General features: G+C 45.7%; 1 protein-coding gene across 7 annotated transcripts in view; it reads right to left on the bottom strand.

Moving 5' to 3' along the window:
- Positions 1 to 1,051: 1,051 nt before the first annotated feature.
- The window catches only part of ACSM5 (acyl-CoA synthetase medium chain family member 5), a 29,327-nt gene continuing 10,527 nt past the window's right edge, over positions 1,052 to 19,851 (bottom strand). For 6 of the 7 annotated variants that reach the window (XM_085017434.1, XM_003124563.7, XM_085017433.1 and 3 more), the window contains 9 exons: positions 17,918 to 18,071; positions 15,179 to 15,258; positions 12,981 to 13,104; positions 11,997 to 12,077; positions 11,765 to 11,866; positions 6,705 to 6,832; positions 6,520 to 6,619; positions 3,103 to 3,222; positions 1,052 to 2,561 (listed from right to left, as the gene is read on the bottom strand). In XM_085017434.1, coding sequence (XP_084873560.1) covers positions 2,478 to 2,561; positions 3,103 to 3,222; positions 6,520 to 6,619; positions 6,705 to 6,832; positions 11,765 to 11,866; positions 11,997 to 12,077; positions 12,981 to 13,104; positions 15,179 to 15,258; positions 17,918 to 18,071 — 973 coding nt within the window. In that variant the 3' untranslated portion in view covers positions 1,052 to 2,477. The remainder of the gene's footprint in view (positions 2,562 to 3,102; positions 3,223 to 6,519; positions 6,620 to 6,704; positions 6,833 to 11,764; positions 11,867 to 11,996; positions 12,078 to 12,980; positions 13,105 to 15,178; positions 15,259 to 17,917; positions 18,072 to 19,851) is intronic. The other variant, XR_014840681.1, reaches the window with a different exon arrangement.

Raw genomic sequence — 19,851 nt, forward strand, 5'->3', positions numbered from 1 at the left:
TTGCATCTTTCCTGGGTAAGACATTTCACACTAGCATTTGCAGGGGATGCATTGGTATGTGGAGAAAACATGATGCGGGGTTCATTTATTTCTTTAAAATGAACTTTCATGAAAAGAGTTAAAGAGACTCACTGGGAAAACTAGAAAAATAGAGAAATGGAGATGAAAAGAAAAAAATCTAGCAATATTCAGGAAAACTACTACTAACATTTTTGTGTGTCTCCCTCCCTCTGGTCTTTTTCTCCATCTGTAATTTTTCTCTTTTTTTGTATATTTAAATATTATTTATAACATAATTTTGTAATTTATTTGAAGTGTTTATACCATAAATAGACATTATTTTATTTTCCCCAACCACTTCATTTGGATTTGTCTAGATCACTTAATATTCTTTTTTTTTTTTTTTTTTTTTTTGTATTTTTGCCTTTTTGCCTTTTTGCCTTTTCTAGGGCCTCACCCATGGCATATGGAGGTTCCCAAGCTAGGGGTCTAATTGGAGCTGTAGCCCCCGGCCTACACCACGGCCACAGCAACTCGGGATCCGAGCTGAGTCTGCAACCAACACCACAGCTCATAGCAACGCCAGATCCTTAACCCACTGAGCAAGGCCAGGGATCGAACCCTCAACCTCATGGTTCCTAGCCGGATTTGTTAACCACTGAGCCACGATGGGAACTCCCTAATATTCTTGAAAGATATTATTTTTTAGTCATTCGCTTGATATAATTTGTTCAACCATTTCCTCATTTGTACAGGTTGGAGTTTTTTCCTTTATCGTTCAAAGGTGTGATTCTCCATGGTACATATATTACTTTTATCCTGATATAAAATTAATTTAGCTCAAGTTTTCCCCAACACATATTTTTAATGACCACATAATGCAATATTGAGTTAATCTACTATAATTTAGTTAATCATTGCCCTATTACTTAGGAATTGATTTTTGTTCCTTTTATTTCACTGTTTTAAACAAGGCTACAGCAACTATCTTTTGAATCCTTTTGTTAGTGATTCCCAAAGATGGAGTTTCTGAATTAAAGTGTATGACTGATTTTTTTTTTCTTTTGGCATTTAAGGACTTTATTTTTTATTGTTATTTCCCCAATACAATTTTTTTCTACTATACAGCAAGGTGACCCAGTTACACATACATGTGCACAATCTATTTTCTCACATTATCATGCTCCATCATAAGTGACTAGACATAGTTCCCAGGGCTACACAGCAGGATCTCATTGCTAATCCATTCCAAAGGCAATAGTTTGCATCTATTAACCCCAAGCTCCCAATCCCTCCCCCTCCCCCTTGGCAACCACAAGTCTATTCTCCAAGTCCATGATTTTCTTTTCTGTGGAAAGGTTCATTTGTGATTCCAGATATAAGTGATATCATATGGTATTTGTCTTTCTCTTTCTGACTTACTTCACTCAGTATGAGAGTCTCTAGTTGCATCCATGTTGCTGCAAATGGCATTATTTCATTCTTTTTTATGGCTGAGTAGTATTCCATTGTGTATATATACCACATCTTCTTAATCCAATCATCTGTATAACCGATTTTCTTTCTTTTTTTTTTTTTTTTTGTCTTTTTGCTATTTCTTTGGGCCACTCCCGTGGCATATGGAGGTTCCCAGGCTAGGGGTCGAATCGGAGCTGTAGCCACTGGCCTACGCCACAGCCACAGCAACGTGGGATCCGAGCCGCGTCTGCAATCTACACCACAGCTCACGGCAACGCCGGATCCTTAACCCACTGAGCAAGGGCAGGGACCGAACCCGCAATGCTACCGCATGGTTCCTAGTCGGATTCATTAACCACTGTGCCATGACGGGAACTCCTGACCGATTTTCTAATGGCTCTGGTTGTAATTACCAAATAGCTTTATCAAAGGGGTCAAGTGGGGAGTTCCCCCTGTGGCACAATAGGATCAGTGACATTTCTGCAGCCTGGATGCAAGTTTGACCCCAGGCCCTACACAGTGAGTTAAAGGATCTGGCATTGCTGCAGCTGAGGCATAGGTCGCAATGGCAGCTTGGTTTGGATCCTGGCCTGGGAACTCCATATATCGTGGGACAGCCAAAAAAGAAGAAAAGAGGGTTGAGTGATTACTCTCCCATTGGCAGTGAGTGAGATCACAAGTGCCCAGGTGCTCTGGTGACCTGCCCTTTGGAGGGCCAGCTGAAGGCTCTTAGGAAGTGAGACCAGTGGGCAAATCCCGAGGATGTCTCCAGACAGAGGGGGAAGTCAAGCCACCAAATATTTGCAAGAGCGGGCAGTGGCACTGAACGCTGGGTTGACGAGGCTCTTCTGCTCTCTTCCAGGGCCAACCAATGACTCTGGAGATGCCCCCAGGGAAACTGAAAGCCTCCAGTGTCGACAGACTTGAAGGATTGAGGCTTCCCTTGGAGACTGATGTGTGGTGCCACCGGTTCCTCTTAGAGGCTTCAGAGGCTGATGGCACCTTTCTGGTGTTGCCTCTCATCTTCTCCACTCTTGACTTCTCAATTTACTCCTCTGGATCTTTCCAGAAACCGTCTTTGGCAGTTCTGAAACAAAGGCCACCTAGCGACCACAAAACAGAAACTCTTCGAAGTTGTTTCCCAGAAAGCATTGATACCCTCCGCCACTTCCTTGGAAAGCCTTCCTGAGTCATGCTTTTCCCCCAGTGGCAAAGATCAAAACGGGGAGCCTAGGAGGTGTCCTGTGGCATGGTGGGCTAAGGACCCAGCGTTGTGACTGCAGCAGTTCAAGTTGCGGCTGTGGTGTGGGTTTGATCCCTGGCCTGGAAACTTCCAGATGCCGTGGGCATGCCCCCCGCAAAAAAAAAACTTTATAAAGAAGCAAAACAAAATGAAACAGTGAGCCTGGAGCACGTGTTCTTTCCAAGTGTTTCAGCCCCACCCCCAGAATCTCGATGGTGTCAGCTGTTAGCATGAGACCCCAGGGTGCTGTGGGGAAGACCCCATGAAGTCATGGGGAGAAAGGGCTGAAGCAGCAGCCAGGGTCATCCGAACCTTCATCCCATCAGTGCCCGACCCCGAGGAGGAGCACCTGCCCATTCGATGCCCCAGCTTCTCAAGTCCTAGGACCCCTCGATGTTTACCTTCCTGGGGTACTTGTATGGAGCAGTCACCCTTTTCACATGCTCCTGAAGTTCCCAGGTTAGTTTCTTTGGATCGTGCGAGGTGTAGGCTGGAGAAAGGACTATGAATGCCTTCACCACCTGTTAGGAAAACCAGAAACAGAACACGTATAAGAATACTATATACTCTATATATACTCTATATAGTTCCTGTAGTGGCGCAGTGGTTAACGAATCCGACTAGGAACCATGAGGTTGTGGGTTCGATCCCCGGCCTCGCTCAGTGGGTTAAGGATCCGGCGTTGCTGTGAGCTGTGGTGTAGGTCACAGACACAGCTTGGATCCGGCGTTGCTGTGGCTCTGGTGTAGGCCAGTGGCTACGGCTCCAATTGGACCCCTAGCCTGGGAACCTCCATATGCCGCGGGAGCGGCCCAAGAAATAGCAAAAAGACAAAAAAAAAAAAAAAAAAAAAAAAAAGAGAATACTATATATTCTTTTTAAAGTTGATTTTTATTAGAGTAGAGTTGATTTACAGTGTTGCGTCAATTTCTACTGCATAAGGACCCAGTCATACATTTATATATATTCCCTTTTTTTAAAAATTAAAGCACAGCTGATTGTTTTCTTTATTATTAAGGGACAGTTGACTTCCAATGCTTCATCAAGTTCTACTGTACAACAAAGTGACCCAATCCCACACATTTCCCCGTGCTCTACAGTAGGATCCCATTGCCTTTCTTGCAATATCTTCCATCAGGTTCTATCCCAAGAGACTGGATATAGTTCCCTTGTGCTGCACAGTAGGACTTCATGGCTTATCCATTCTAAGTGTAGTCATGTTCATCTACAAAGCCCACACTCCCAGCCCATCCTACTTCCTCCCCTTCCCCCTTGGCCACCACAAATCTGTTCTCTCTGGTCCCCGGGTCTATTTCTGTTTTGTAGATAGGCTCATTGGTGGCATATTTTAATTAATTAATTAATTTATTCATTTATTATCTTTCTAGGGCCACATCCACGGCATATGGAGGTTCCCAGACTAGGGGTTGAACCGGAGCTGCAGCTGCCGGCCTCCACCACAGCCACAGCAAAGTGGGATCCAAACCACACCTGTGACCTACCCCACAGCCCACGGCAATGCCAGATCCTTAACCCATGGAGCGAGGCCAGGGATCAAACCTGTGTCCTCATGGATGCTGGTCAGATTCGCTTCCCCTGAGCCATGACGGGAACTCCCTGGGGCATATTTTAGATGCCACATGACAACGCCTTTCTCCTTAACCTAGACTTGTGAATAAGTGTTCATATTTACCAACCCAGCACGAAGGGTCTATCAGTGCCTTGGACTCAGCCAGCACGTTGGACAACGCCAATTTTTTTTCTGGTCCCTGCCTTTCCAAGATTAACTATTGGAAGTTATGACTTTTGTGGAATGATGTTCCCAACTAATTCCCTGAAAGGACACTGAGGAGTCGAGGCGCTTCTCTTAAGATACAAATACTTTGGAGAGAGGAGATTCGTGGACTCCTTAGGGGACCACGACTTATAGGTTTTCCTGGCCAGGAAGGCAGATAGGAATAGGTTTGGACAGACAGGATTAAGGGAAAATGTACACCACTTGCAAAGAGAACTGGGTCTTTCTGAGCCTGCCTGTAGGAGGGTCCACAAGCAGCAAGCATTTGGCTGCAAAGCTGCTCCAGGAAGCCTGAGAGATATTCTGCATCTCTGGCTCCCTCTGCCCACAATCTTTCTTGCAGGCTGCCTCCTGCCAAGAAGGAGAAAGAGTCCCAAACTCAGGAACAACAGAACACGGTTTCCGATAGGAACGGAAGTCGTCGAAGGTCAGCACACAACTCTGTCTACATCCTCCTAGGCGGTGGTTCGTTGTCCTTGCATATTTCCCAAAGGCGGGCATCTCATTACCATTTCACATTCAGACAGATCTGCTCTTTAGGACGGGCTTGCTCTTACTGCTTAAACTACCATGCGTTTATCCAGCACTTGCTATGTGCCAGGCTCTGTTCTGAGCCCAATATTTGGCTTAACCTTGAGCTCACAGCCCTGGTGGATGTGTGGCAGGCAGAACTAGCCATACTTCTCCCGATGCAATTTCTTCATTCCATAGATAGGACTCCACTCCCTCCACTCTACATTAGAGGCCTTGCATTTGTCGTGGGTGTCAGAATCACTTGGCTAGGAGCTTCTGGTCGAAATAAAGATGCCTTAAGGCTGCCTCCCTAGTCATTTTGATTTAGCAAGTCTGACTTGAGTTGTAGAAATCTGCACTTTTTTTGTTTTAGTGAAAGTTCCCAGACCAGGGCTTGAGTCTGAGCCACAGCTGTGACATATGTCACAGTCGTGGCAATGCCAGATCCTTTAATTCACTGCGCCGGGTAAGGGATCAGACCGACACCTTTGGAGTGACCCAAGCCACTGCAGTTGGATTCTAAACCTTTTTTTTGCCTTTTAGGGCTGCATCTGCAACATATGGAGGTTTCCAGGCTAGGGGTCTAATCAGAGCTACAGCTGCCAGCCTACACCACAGCCACAGCAACACGGAATCTGAGCTGCAGTCTGTGACCTGCAGGTCACAGCAACATCAGATCCTTAACCCACGGAGCGAGGCCAGGGATTGAACCCGTAAGCTCATAGTTCCTAGTTGGATTCGTTAACCACTGAGCCACGACAGGAACTCCTGAAATCTGCATTTTAAGCAAGAACCCCAGAAGTTACAGCTGTGAGAAGTCCAGGGCCCGGACTTTGTAAATCACTCCTCTGCCCTGAGGCTTCCGAGAATGTAGCTTGATGTCACCCTAATTTTCATTAGGTAACAACATTATACTCTAGGGTTATGTTGGCTTTACGGCCATTGAAAAGTGCATAGGTCTGCTATGAGCTTACTTCTCTCATAAATACGTCTGTTCTTCTGGGACCCATGGGAAGGAATCCGCATTTCTTCTGAGAAACGCTGCCTTACTAATGTGGCCCATCTTTCTGATACATCAAGGACACTTTGGAGACTTATTCTATCAGCCCTCACGTTGGCTTGCCCTCCCAGGGCCATCAGCAGCCGCCTTTGGTATACTCATTCTGTCCTCTTCTGCACATGGAAAGGGACTTTTATTGGGCAGGATGGATGCCTGCACCTGCCACCAAGATCTCCCACCTAAGGTCAGCCCCTTCTGGACCCAGTTCCATATCCACTTGCAACCAGTGTTGCTATCATCTCATAGAATCCCACTAAGGAGCATTTGTATGTCTACGACATGAGGGCAATGCTTAGCCAAAAAGAAGCTGTTGTCTGTTTGCTGGTGACCTTTCAGGCTTTCTGGTATTTGGATGGGGTCAGATATGGGGGCGTCTGGGCCTTCCAGCTTACTCTGCTGGGTGCTGAGAGGACAGAACCAGGAGGCAGTGCTCTTGGCTGGACTAGTTACCTCCCCTCGGATGGGGTCCGGGCTGCTGACCACGGCTGCCTCCAGGACGGCGGGGTGCTCAGCAAGGGCACTCTCCACTTCCACGGGCCCGATCCGGTAGCTGGAAGAGAAAAAGCAACTCTCCCAAGTGACCTCCCCTCCCCCCATGAAGCTTCAAAGGGAGAAGGGAAGAGCAGAAACTTGACCTTGAGGAATTGATCACATCGTCATTTCTTCCCATGAACCAAAAGTAGCCATCCTTGTCTATGTGGGCTCGGTCCCCTGTGATGTAAAAGTCCCCCCGTTCCGATGCCGCTGTCTTCTCAGGATTGTCCTGAAAGAGAAAAATGAGGCCGTAAAGGGCCATCTGACCATGCAGAAGTTGGGGACACCTCAACAGGAAGTCCAGTGGACCGGAAGTCCCCACTGAACAGGAAGCCGTGAGCTGTGGGTTTTCCCTCTTTTAATTGGAAGGAAGCTGCCAGGAAGGGTCTAGGCAGCATGACTGCATGCAGAGGGATGGGCACAGGGCTATTGGCTCTGTTTTTTTTTAGGACAAAAAATATACACAGATACGCTTTATGCTCAGCAATCACTGAAGATAGAAAGTGAGCAGCTGGCCAAATGCAAGCATAGAGGAAAGAGGTAAACCATCAAACTCTGATTCTCAATGCTTTAAAGTAAAAGCTGCTACTAAGCAAGAAAAAGAAATTACTGGCACATGAAACAACAAAGGCTAATCTCAAAAACATTATGCTGAGTACAAGAAACCACACAAGCACACATTTGATTGCATTTACACGAAAGCCCCCTTTTTATATATGTAAAAAAAGGCAAAACTATACTTCAATGAAAACAAACAATTTAGCAATTGACTGGTGCCTAGGGTTGACTGCAAAGGTACAAGGGAACTTTGGGGGCTGATAAAAATGTTCTATATTTTGGCTGTGTGGTGGTTACACAGGTGTATAATATTCCATTTGTCAAAAGTCATGGACACATACATTTGGGAGTTCCCTTCGTGGCTCATCTGTTAACAAACCCGACTAAGATCCATGAGGACGGGGGTTCGATCCCTGGCCTCACTCAGTGGGTTAAGGATCCAGCGTTGCTGTGGAGCTGTGATGTAGGTCGCAGATGCAGCTCGGATCCCGCATTGCTGTGGCTGTGGCATAGCCTAGTAGCTGTAGCTCCGATTCAACCCTTAGCCTAGGAACTTCCATATGCCGTGGGTGTGGCCCTGAAAAGAAAAAAAGAAAAAAAAAGAAAAAGAAAAAAAAATCATTGACACATACATTTAACATAGGGGCATTTTACTGTGTGCAAATTATACCTTTATTTTAAAAAATGCGTTCTGAAAAATAAAGAAAAAAGCTAAGCTAACAACACCTAAAATTAAACACAAGATCTGTAAGAAGCATGCACTGAAAAATGTAAAATGCTACAGAACACTAAAGAAGATATAAGCAGTTGGAAAGATAACAGCTAATGTCATAAAGAGGTTAATTCGCTGCAAATACAGGAAGCAATGCAACGCCAGCTAAAATGCCAACAGTTTCCATAGAACTTGACACACTGATCCTCAATTGTATATGAAAGAGCAGAAGGCCAAGAGTAGGTGAAATATTTCTAGAGAATTGAGTAAGAAGGAGAGATTTCTTTACATTTAACTGAGACTTATGATAACGTTTTCTGGGTAAGGCGCTAACTTTCTTAGGGTCATGAGGCTTGTTGTGAGGCTGGGCACAGGGGGATGGATTCAGAGCCCCCCCCCGCCCCACCAGCAGAGCCAAGGCCCTTGGAAGAGAATGAGCTAAATAATCCTATTCACTCCAAAACTGGCAGAACTCTAAGCAGCCAAAGAAAGTGAATTTTTCCCCAAACACTTGGTGCCATAAAAAGAGACCCATGACATAACTTAATGTTAACAAGCGTATAATGCAAGTTGTATCGTGTTAAAGGTGGAAATCAGGTATGGAGCTATCCATCCCTGAGGCCCTTTGGCCAGCAGAGATTTCATCAAAAAAAAAAAAAAAAAAAAAAAAAGTATTTATGGAGTTCCCCATTCTGGTGCAGCAGAAATGCATCTGACTAGGAACCATGAGGTTGCGGGTTCGATCCCTGGCCTCCCTCAGTGGGTTAAGGATCTGGCATTGCTATGAGCTGTGGTGTAGGTCTCGGATTCGGCTCGGATTCAGTGTTGCTGTGGCTGTGGTGTAGGCCGGCGGCAACAGCTCCGATTGCACCCCTAGCCTGGGACCTACCATATGCCGCAGGTACAGCCCTAATAAGCCAAAAAAAAAAAAAAAAAAAAAGCATTTATGATTTCTGTATTATACAATTTTATATCTCATATAATAAATAGACAACATGAGGATGACAAAAGGTAAGTCTTACTGCTCAGATAGCCAAGGCTAAAAATTTGGTCATGTGTAACGGACCATTTCATGGCTTAACTGGGGTGCACACACACACTCGTGTGGATACAGAACATGCCATACATATATTTCCACAATCCAATTTTACTCCATTTAACAATATATCATGAACATCTCACCAGAGTAAAAGTCTAACACACCATAATATTAAATATTTGCATCATATTTCTCCATGTGGCTGTAATATTATTTAGTTAAACAATTTCACGTTAGAAATTTGGATTCTTTTTTTCAGTCCTCTTTCTTTTTCTTTTCTATCCCCTCTTTCTCTGGTCTTCTTCTTTTTTGTTTTTTGCTTTTATATGCAATGCTATAATACCATTTATATAACTAATTTCCCATGGTTAGAAATTTAGAGTTCCTTCACCTTTTTCATCTGTTCCATGCAGATGTACTGTTCATCCATGCATTTGACAAGTTGTTTCCTTAGGAAAATAAATAAATGCCTTACACTGGATAGAAAATTGACATAGGCCTATTAATGTAATGGACACATGCAATCTAAGCTTTTTTGGAAGTGGTCAACATGAATTCGAAATACCCACACTGATTAGGGGGTATAAGCTTAACCGACTCACAGAGCTACTCTGGCGTAAACATCTCTACTAATTTTCATCTGCTCCATGATTCTCAAGAAGAGATTTAACTTTTTTCTTAGTTAAAAATGACTCAAGAGTTCCCACTGTGGCACAGGGAGTTAAGAATCTGACTGTGGCAGCTCAGGTTGCTGTGCAGGTGTGGGTTCCATCCCCGGCCCAGGAACTTCCATATGCTGCAGGTGCAGCTATTAAAAAAAAAAAAAAAAAGACACAGAAAGAAACCTAACATTTGGTGCCAGTGATAGACCGAACAAGTTGAAGAAAAAAAAGGCTCTTATTAGGAAATAATTTTACAGGTGACTTGACTCTCAGTGGAACAGTCACGACCCAGAGAGGACCCATATGGAACTCTAGAAAGACAAGGGTTTTTTCTGTTCAGTGCTGTACACATGGTGGCATGAAGTGAGCACTCTGTGAATTATGAATGAAGAAGTTCTTTAGGAAAGTCAAGGGTTTGCTTTCCCTTACAAAGATGATTAGAAAGAAAGACATTTAAATTTTAACATTATCTCTGTTTGATGGAATTACTACGTGGGTTGTGGTGGTTGTTTTGTAGGTAGGTTTCTGTGACTTTATTTATTTTATTTTTTTTTCTTTTTGCAGCCACACCTGTGGCATATGGAAGTTCCCAGGCTAGGGGTTGAATCGGAGCTGCAGCTGCCAGCCTATGCCACAGCCACAGCAGCAATGGATCCAATGCCGGATCCTCGACCCACTGAGCAAGCCAGGGATCAAACTTCACTGACACTATGTCAGGTTCTTAACCTGCTGAGCCACATGGGAATTCCATGTTTCTGTGACTTTAAATAAAATACCATGAAAGATTATTTCTCTTGAAGTCACAGAAAAGCCACTAAAATACATATACAATATTCCAAAAACAAATGGACTGATTTTTATCTGCTCCTCCAATATCATAGCTGATTGACAGCTTAATATCACAGTCAGCAGATGAAGCTCCTATAAAATTCAGCCACACATTTGAATTCCCTGGGGAGTTGATCCACAGCCTCAGAAAGCTGTCTCAGTGACGTGGAACTGAAGTATCGGTAATTTTTGAAGTGTCCAAGATGCTTCTAATGTGCATCCAGGATTGAGAACCACTTCAGCTGGGTTTTACAGAGAAGAGTTTAGAGAAAAGAGATTCCATCATACATACCAGCCAAACGGATGAACCCATCTACAGAACATAAACAGACTCACGGTCAAGAACAGACTTGTGGTTGCCACGAGGGAGGGGGTGGGATGGACTGGGAGTTCGGGGTTAGTAGATGCAAACTCTTGCATTTAGAATAGATAAGCAGTAAGGTCCTACTCTATAGCACAGGGAACTATATCCAGTCTTTTGGGACAGAACATGATGGAAGATAATATGAGTGAAAGAATGTATATATGTATGACTGGGTCACTTTGCTGTACAGCAGAAATTGACACAATATTGCAAATCAACTATACTTTTTATTTTATTTTATTTTACCTTTTTGGGGAAGCACCTGCAGCATATGGAGGTTCCCAGGCTAGGGGTCAAATTGGAGCTGTAGCCACCAGCCTACACCACAGCCACAGCAACACGGGATCCAAGCTGCGTCTGCGACCTACACCAAAGCTCATGGCAATGCCGGATCCTTAGCCCACTGACCTAGGCCAGGGATGGAACCCACGTCCTCATGGATGCTAGTCAGATTCATTTCTGCTGAGCCATGACGGGAACTCTTATACTTTGATTTTTAAAAATTAAAGATAAATAGCAGCCAAGGGGGGTATGAGGGAGAGGTGATTCCTGGATTATCACAGAAACCTGGACTAGAATCCTAGGACACAAGTCCTGCCAGCAATCCCTCCTTATCCACACAGGACTCAAGGCAAAAAGAATCCTGAAAACTAGGCCATGACACAAGATTGCATTTGATCTTTGCCTTTCTCCCTTTCCTTCTCCGAACCTCGATTTTCTCATGATTAAAATGATTGGATTGTCCGTATGTCATAAGGTTGCCCTCTTAAACATGCCCACATTCAAGTCCCATGTCCTGCACGTACTAGGTAATTGACATTAGATACGTCACTGCATCTTTCTTGCTTCCTTACCAATAACAGCACCTTATCAATAATATTGCCAACCTACCCCATGCACTTATTGCAAAGGTTCAACAAATGGATGATTTTAAAGCACGCGGCACAATGCTTGACACACAGCAATTACTGTGAAAATGGCCATTTCCTGCCCCTTACCAAGTAGCAACGGAAGAAACAGAAGGGCCGGGCAGGTCTGACGCGGATAGCAATATTCCCCTCTTCTCCCGGAGGCAGGACATTGCCCTCATCATCTACGATCTGGCAGAGAGACGACAGGGGGGTGTCTGGATGTCTGTACCACCAGGCTGCCCTGCCAGCCGAGCCTGGTGCTGCTAATCACTCTCCTCTCCCAACCAAGCCTCACCAACCATTGGGAGAAGCTGCTTACCTGCACCTCATAAGGTGGGGACGCTTGCCCCATGGATCCTGCCTTGATTTTCGAGCCTTTGGGATTGGCACAGATTACAACCTGGAGAGAAACCAGAACCAAGAAGGAGGAGGCCTGTCTCCTTAGTTTCCTTCCTGGTTCATGCCTTTCCACCCACTCTGTATTCTAACTTTCTCACTCCTTTCTTTCTTTTTTCTTCTTTTCTTTTTTTCTTTTTGGTCTTTTTTTGTCTTTTTAGGGTCACACCTGAAGCATATGCAGGTTCCCAGGCTAAGGGGCACATTGGAGCTATCGCTGCCAGCCTATGGTAGCCACAGCCACAGCAATTCGGGATCTGAGCCGCGTCTGTGACCTACACCACAGCTCATGGCAACGCCAGATCCTTAACCCACTGAGCAAGGCCAGGGATCGAACCAGCAACCTCATGGTTGCTAGTCGGATTCGTTTCTGCTGTGCCATGATGGGCACTTGCCTTTGTCTCCTGCTTTCCCGTTTCTCCTTCCTTCCTTTTTTCCTTCCTCCCTCCTGTTCCTTCTCTTCTTTCCTTAGACAATAAACATTTACTGAACACACCTCTGGGCCCTGACACATAAAGAACTTAAGGTCTCGTGAAGCCAAAAGACTCCGTTGATTGCCACCTCCGTGCCCAGGTGACTGCAGAGACAACTGTAAGATCACGGGCTCTGACCAGAGATGGACAGGAATGTCCCCATGGAGACAAACACCCTCAGCCACAGTTTGCTGGCTATGGTATCATTGTGGCATTATTTTAAATGAGCTTGAAACCCAACAAGAAGAAGAGTTGATGGAGTTTTGTTATCACCTCCTCCCTGTTCCCCCCCTCCCCCGTCCCTCCCACCCAGGGATGTCACAGAGAAGCCAGGCAGAAAAGCAGGAGGTTCTGCAGACCAGCCGTCCGCCCTGATGCGCTGTGGGCTCCGGTGGAGGTGGCCCCGGGCAGGGACCCGGCCTGGTGGCACTCACTGTTTCCGACTGGCCGTAGCCTTCGTGCAGCTCCAGGCCTGTCTGGCTCTTCCACTTCCCCCTCACGTCAGGGTTTAGGGCCTCTCCTCCGGTCAAACAGTGTTTCAAGCTCTGAAACTGGTACCTTTCTCAGCCAGGAAACAAGGCCCCCCGTGTCAGTCCCCATTGCCACCCCCACACGTCACCACTGCTAAAGACACTAAAATATAGACTTCCAGGCTTTCCACCCAGCTCCACGTGCCCTGGCCTTGCAGGCATGTGCCTCGTGGACAGATGAGTTCTTTTAAAAACAATCCTGGGAGTTCCCGCTGTGGCTCAGTGGAAACAAATCTGACTGGTATCCATGAGGAGACTGGTTTGATCCCTGGCTTCGCTTGGTGGGTTAAGGATCTGGCATTGCTGTGAGCTGTGGTGTAGGGCACAGATGTGGCTCGGATCTGATGTTTCTGTGGCTGTAGTGTAGACCAGCAGCTACAGCTCCAATTTGACCCCCTCGCCTGGGAACTTCCATATGTTGTGGGTACAAAAAATAAAAAGACAGAAAATAAAATTTAAAAAATGAAAACAATCCTATCTGAGTTTGAAATAAACTCAGAACTTCACATGGTAGGTTTGCAGGTTTGGGCCTAACAACAGTGAATGCCAGGTGAATTTGTCAAAATGTTGGAAAAAAACTAATTGCCACCTGTTGCAAAAGATGACTTGATTAAAAACTGAGAGTAGCCCTCTAAGAACCCCCAAATTCTGACAGACATTAAACATGTTGCAAGACAACCCCTCCACGTTTTACAAAACATGAAAAATTAGGGATTGCAAATAAATTTGCAATTATTTTCCCCTTTGAATCAAACTGGTTTGACTATTACTTCATATTACCAATCATGTTTCTTTTTTTTTTCCTTTTTTTCCCACAGCTGCACCTGCGGCATATGGAAGTTCCCAGGGCAGGGGTCAAATCAGAGCTGCCACCACAGGCCTGCGTCACAGCCACAGCAATGCCAGATGTGAGCCGCATCTGTGACCTATGCTGTAGCTTATGGCAGCGCCAGATCCTTAACCCACTGAGTGAGGCCAGGGAATCGAACTGGCGTCCTCACGGCAACTATGCCAGGTTCTTAACCCATTGAGCCACAGTGGGAACTCCCCAAGTATCTTTCAACCACATTTTGCTTGAATGACTCAGTCATGCTGTGTAGATCATGACAATGGATCCAGGGATAGGTGAATTCTTGTATCGTATAATTAACCTTGAGGACTGTGGGAGAACTCACTCTCTTAGGCACCTCATGGTCAGATATACGGGGTTAGAGATGCTGTGGGGGGCGCAATTCCCATTATTTGGAAAAGGATAGAAGAGGGAGGCAGGGATCAGGCTGAGTAGGGTGTCAGGTTCCTCTCTGCCTACCCCAGCTACGAGACTTGCCCCACCAGCAGGTGTCACTCTGGATTCACCCAGGAAAGGAACCATCCATGGTATCTTGTGGCCTCCTGTGGGGGGCGCCCAGGCACTCTCTCAGGAATGGCTGGCTGGTGTTCATAAGGGGTTGAGGGATGGGGCATCAACTGTGGTGGACTCGTTAGTCCTACTGACCTCAGGCCCTGGGAACAAATCCATTCCACAGTGGCTAACAGTTATCCAGCCATATTTCTAATCGCATGGGAATAGCAGACACATCTCAGAGGGAATTGCCATTGGGTGTACGGATGTGAGCCCTGAAATTTCAGACTCTCTTAGATCTATTCAGATCCACTTGGATGCAAATTCCTGGGGGCCAGAAGTTTTCTTTTTTCCCCCTTTTCTTGGTTTTCATTTTTGGCCACACCCACAGCTATAGAAGTTTCCAGGCAGGGATCAAATCAGAGCTGGAGCTGAGACCTGCAGCTGCAGCAATGCCAGATCCTTAGTCCAGTGGGCTGGGGATAGAACCGGTGCCTCCACAGAGACAAGCCGGATCATTAACCCCCTGTATCACTGTAGGGACTCCCAGAAGTTTTCTTGAAGGATGTCTATGCTTGTGAGTGTGTGTGTGTGTGTGTGTGTGTGTGTGAGAGAGAGAGAGAGAGAGAGAGAGAGAGAGAGAGAGAGAGAGAGAGAGAGTTGGAATGAGAGGGTATGTGTGTGTGGGGGGGTGGGGGGGGTACCTGTGCTATATATTCACATACTTGGGCTCCCAAAGCATGAAGAAGATGCGCTGTACCTGGTCAAATCCTCTTGCACGAGCAGCCGGAAGATAGTGGGGATGCAGCAGAAGGTGGTGATTGGGAAGCTGGACAGAGTCTAAACAAAAACAAAGGATGGAGATGGTCTTAGAGTCACTAGGGTGGGACGTCATCACGGTGGAGAGCATTCCCAGGACCAGAGGAGAAAAGTTGAAAACTACGTGTGGTGTCCAGCCTCTGAGATGGCCTGAAATGATGTCCCACATACGGCATTCCAACCCGGTCCCCTCCCCCAATGCACCACGTTTGATCTGTGACCAACAGCATCGCACGGAAGGGACATGAGGACTCTGGTTTCCATCTTAGGTGCTGTCACTGTCTCTCCCGCTCCAGGATCACTCTCTCCGGAAAAGCCAGGCTGCTGTATTGTGAGTATGCTCAAGCCATCCAACGGACAGGTGCACGCACGCAGTGAGCAGCTGAAGCCTCTGGCTGACAGCCAGTGAGGTATTGAAATTTGCTAAAAACCACACGAATGGTTTTTTTTTTTTTTTTGGTCTTTTTGCCTTTTCTAGGGCTGCTCCCTCAGCATATGGACGTTCCCAGAGCTATAGCTGCAGGCCTACGCCAGAGCCACAACAACACGAGATCTGAGCTGTGTCTGTGACCTACTACCACCACAGCTCACGGCAACGCCGGATCCTTAACCCGCTGAGCGAGGCCAGGGATCGAACCCACAACCTCATGGTTCCTAGTCGGATTCGTTAACCACGGAGCCACGATGGGAACTCCCTGAAGGAGTTTTAAAATGTGTTTTCTACCCCCAGTCAAGCCTCTAGAGAGCTGTAACCGGAGCTGACATCTTTTCTTCTTCTTACTGTGGTAAAATAAGCATAACGTGAAATTTACCATTTTAACCGCTTTTAAGTCTAGAGTCCGGGTGTATTATCTAAGCTCATGCTGTTGTGTGTTTAACACCATCATCCATTTCCAGAAGTTTTTTTTTAATCTTCCCAAGTTACAACTCTCTAGCCATGACATAATAATTTCTCATTTCCCCTTCCCCTTCAGCCCCGGGCCATTCTACCCTCCATCTCTAGGAATTTGATCACTCTGGGAATCTATATATTATCTGCCCTTTTGTGGCTGGCATATTTCACTTAACATAATGGTTTCAAGACAATGTAGTGTGTGCCAGAAGTTCCTTCTTTTCAAAGGATGAATAAGAATCTACTGTATATATGTGCATTTTGTTTATCTGACTCATTGGAACCTCTGTTGCTTCCACCTTTTTGGCTATAATGAAAAATGCTACTATTAACAGGGGGGTACAGATCTGACATCTTGTCTGCAACCCTATGAGAGAGCCTGATCCAGAACCACCTGTTCAGCTGATTCCAGATTCCTTTTTTTTTAGGGCCACACCTGCAGCCTATGGAGGTTGCCAGACTAGTGGTCGAATCGGAACTGTAGCTGCTGGCCACAGCCACAGCCACAGCCACATGGGATCCAACCTGCATCTTTGACCTACACCACAGCTCATGGCAATGCCGGATCCCCAACCCACTGCGGGAGGTCAGGGATCGAACCTGCATCCTTGGGATACTAGTTGGATTTGTTTCTGCTGCACCACAAAGGGAACTCCATGATTCCAGGTTCTTGATCACCAGAAACTGTGAGATAATAAATATCTGTGTTTCATTTTTATTTCTTATTTTTCTGGGCCGTGCCTGTGGCATGTGGACGTTCCCAAGCCAGGGATCAAACCCGAGCCACAGCAGTAACAATACTGAGTCCTTAGCCACTAGGCCACTAGGGAACTCCAAATGTTTGTGTTTGAAACTGCAATGTTTGGGGATAATTTACTACCCAGAAATAGATAATTCATAAATACATCAGGGCTGGGGGCAGTGGAGAGAGAAGATGCATACTAGTTGATCAAGCCCTACATGAACGATAATGATAGTGAGTTTGATAATGCTGATAATATAATCAATATGTGTTAAGAACCTGCTGCATGCCAGACCATATGCCTCACATTATTTAGTTCTCACAACAGCTCTGTATGTTATCCTTTTCTTCCATACACTTGAGACACGAGGCTCAGAGAGATGAGGTGACTTTCCTAAGAACACACAGCTGGAGAATGGAAGCTGTAGGATGAGAGGCCAGGTCTGCCCAATGGCCCAGCCTGTTCTATTGCTCTGCCCCCGTGGGATGCGGCTTGCCCCAGGGCAAACAGCATGGAAATTGGGTTCCTTTGCTCTTTTAAGAAACTGTGGTTGGGATATAGAGGGCAGAAGAAAGATGTGTGTACGCTGGAGACATCCATGATGAGAAAACCCAAGAAAAGTGGGCAGGAGACTCTAGAGCTGGGTAAAATACCCACATGATACACCACGGATGGCAGCACACAGGGGTGAGGAGTAGGTCCTAATTTGACCCCCAAGATTTTGAAACAAAACGATAGTTTTGACAAGAGCATAGGAAGAAAGTAATGGCAAGAGAGGCACCCCACAAGCCAAAAAAAAAAAAAAAAGAATGTGCAAAGGTTTGGAGATATGATGTGACTGTCTCTCTAGAGGGTAGGTAATTATTCTAGGTAGGCAGGTGGGCATGAACCAGATTACAGGAGGGCCTGGGAAACTTCCTGGTTAATATCAGCACCAAAGAAGCATTACAGTCACTGATTCAGGCCTTTTCTCCTGCAAACTCAAAACCTGTATCCCGCTCATCTCATTTATACCCGATACATAAGAGGTGGTTTTGTCTCTTACATTCAGGATAACCTTGGCATCAACTCGGGGCAGCTCATGCACAAAAATGCAAGATCCATTAGGCCAGGCAGAGAAGAGGGTCCAGGCTGCCTTCACCCAGCCAGTGTCAGTCGTGTTCCAGAAGATGTCTGATTCAGTCAAGGCCACCCACCTCCTGCCAAAAAGTGGAGAAAGTCAGACCCCTCAGCAATGTGTTATTATGCATGATCAGTGCCCCCCTATTGGGAGCCTTTCCGCAGTGTGTACTCACGTATGCTTTTCAAATCTGTATAAGAACCATGAAGTCAACATTTGTCTCAGGCATTTATTGAGCATCTTCTATATTCCTATGCTTTAGATTAAGGGCGTGGAATTAAAAAGACAGATCCCAAGGAGTCCACAGTCTACTGGGAGTGATCTAATAATCACAAATAATTGGGAACAAGTAACCTGAATACAACGTGGTAAGGACACTGTATTTATTCAAACATGTATTCGGCATTTATTCAGGACTTATTATTAGGGTCATAGAAATCATTCGTTTCATTGCTTGGAGGGGCTTATAGTTTAGGAAGTACAACATAAAGTTACATCATCCTTGACTCTTTCTCTCTCACCTCTCATCAAATCTTAAAACTCAAAACACTTTCAGAATCTTGCCTCCTGTCACTCCCTTCCCTGCTGTTCTCCCAGGCAAACCTCCAAGCTTGCCTCTTTTTGCAAGTTTGCCTCTTACTGGCCTCTTAAGCAGTCTTCTGCTTCAGCCTTGTCCCCTCCAGTTTACTCTCAACCCAGTCTTCTGAGTTACCCTTTAAAAAGACACATCAGGGAGTTCCCCTTGTGGCACAGCGGAAATGAATCTGACTAGCATCTGTGAGAGGCAGGTTCGATTCCTGGCCTTGCTCAGTGGGTGGGGGATCGGGTATTGCTGTGAGCTCTGGTGCAGGTCGAAGATGTGGCTCAGATTCCACTTTGCTGTGGCTGCGGTATAAGCTGGCAGCTGTAGCTCCGATTTGACCCCTAGCCTGGGAACTTCCACATGCTGCGGGTGCAGCCTTAAAAAGCAAAAAAAAAAAAAAAGAAAAGGCAAATCAGATCATGGCATTCCTCTGCTCGGAATACTCCACTGTTCCTCCGAAAAGTTACATAGAATCATAAATATTATCTAGCAATTCTACTTCTGGTGATACACCCAGAAGAATTAAAACCAGGGTTTTGAACAGATATATGTACACCTATGTTCATAGCAGTATTATTCACATGAGCCAAAAGGTGGGAGCAACCCAAGCATCCATCAATGAATAAATCGATAAATAAAATTGGTATATCTATACATCTATGTATATCCATATATACATGTAAAACAATACCACTCAGCCTTAAAAAGGAAGGAAGTTCCCACACATGCAACGACATGGACAAACCTTGAAGTCATTATTATTATTATTATTATTTTTGTCTTTTTGCCTTTTCTAGGGCTGAACCCTTGGCATATGGAGGTTCCCAGGCTAGGGGTCCAATCGGAGCTGTAGCCACCGGCCTACGCCACAGCTCACAGCAATGCCAAATCCTTAACCCACTGAGCAAGGCCAGGGATCAAACCCACAACCTCACGGTTCCTAGTCGGATTGGTTAACCACTGCGCCACGATGGGAACTCCCTGAAGTCATTATGTTAAGTAAAATAAGCCAGACACAAGAGGACAACTGCTGTACGACCCCACTTTTATCACTTTTATGAGGTTCCTAGAGAAATCAAATCCATCAAGACAGAAAATAGAGGCTCAGTGGATTAACAACCCAACAGAATGTCTGTGAGGATGAGGGTTTGATTCCTGGGCTCGCTCAGTGGGTTAAGGATCCGGCATTGCCGCAGGCTGCAGCATAGGTTGAAGACACGGCTTGGGTCCTGTGTTGCTGTGGCTGTGGTGCAGGTCGAAGCTGCAGCTCCGGTTA

This window comes from Sus scrofa, chromosome 3 (genome assembly GCF_054392235.1).
Source record: "Sus scrofa isolate SSC_HxYL_T2T_F1_AM1 chromosome 3, Sscrofa_HxYL_maternal_Yorkshire_Landrace_v2.0, whole genome shotgun sequence".
Taxonomy (NCBI): Eukaryota; Metazoa; Chordata; class Mammalia; order Artiodactyla; family Suidae; genus Sus; species Sus scrofa.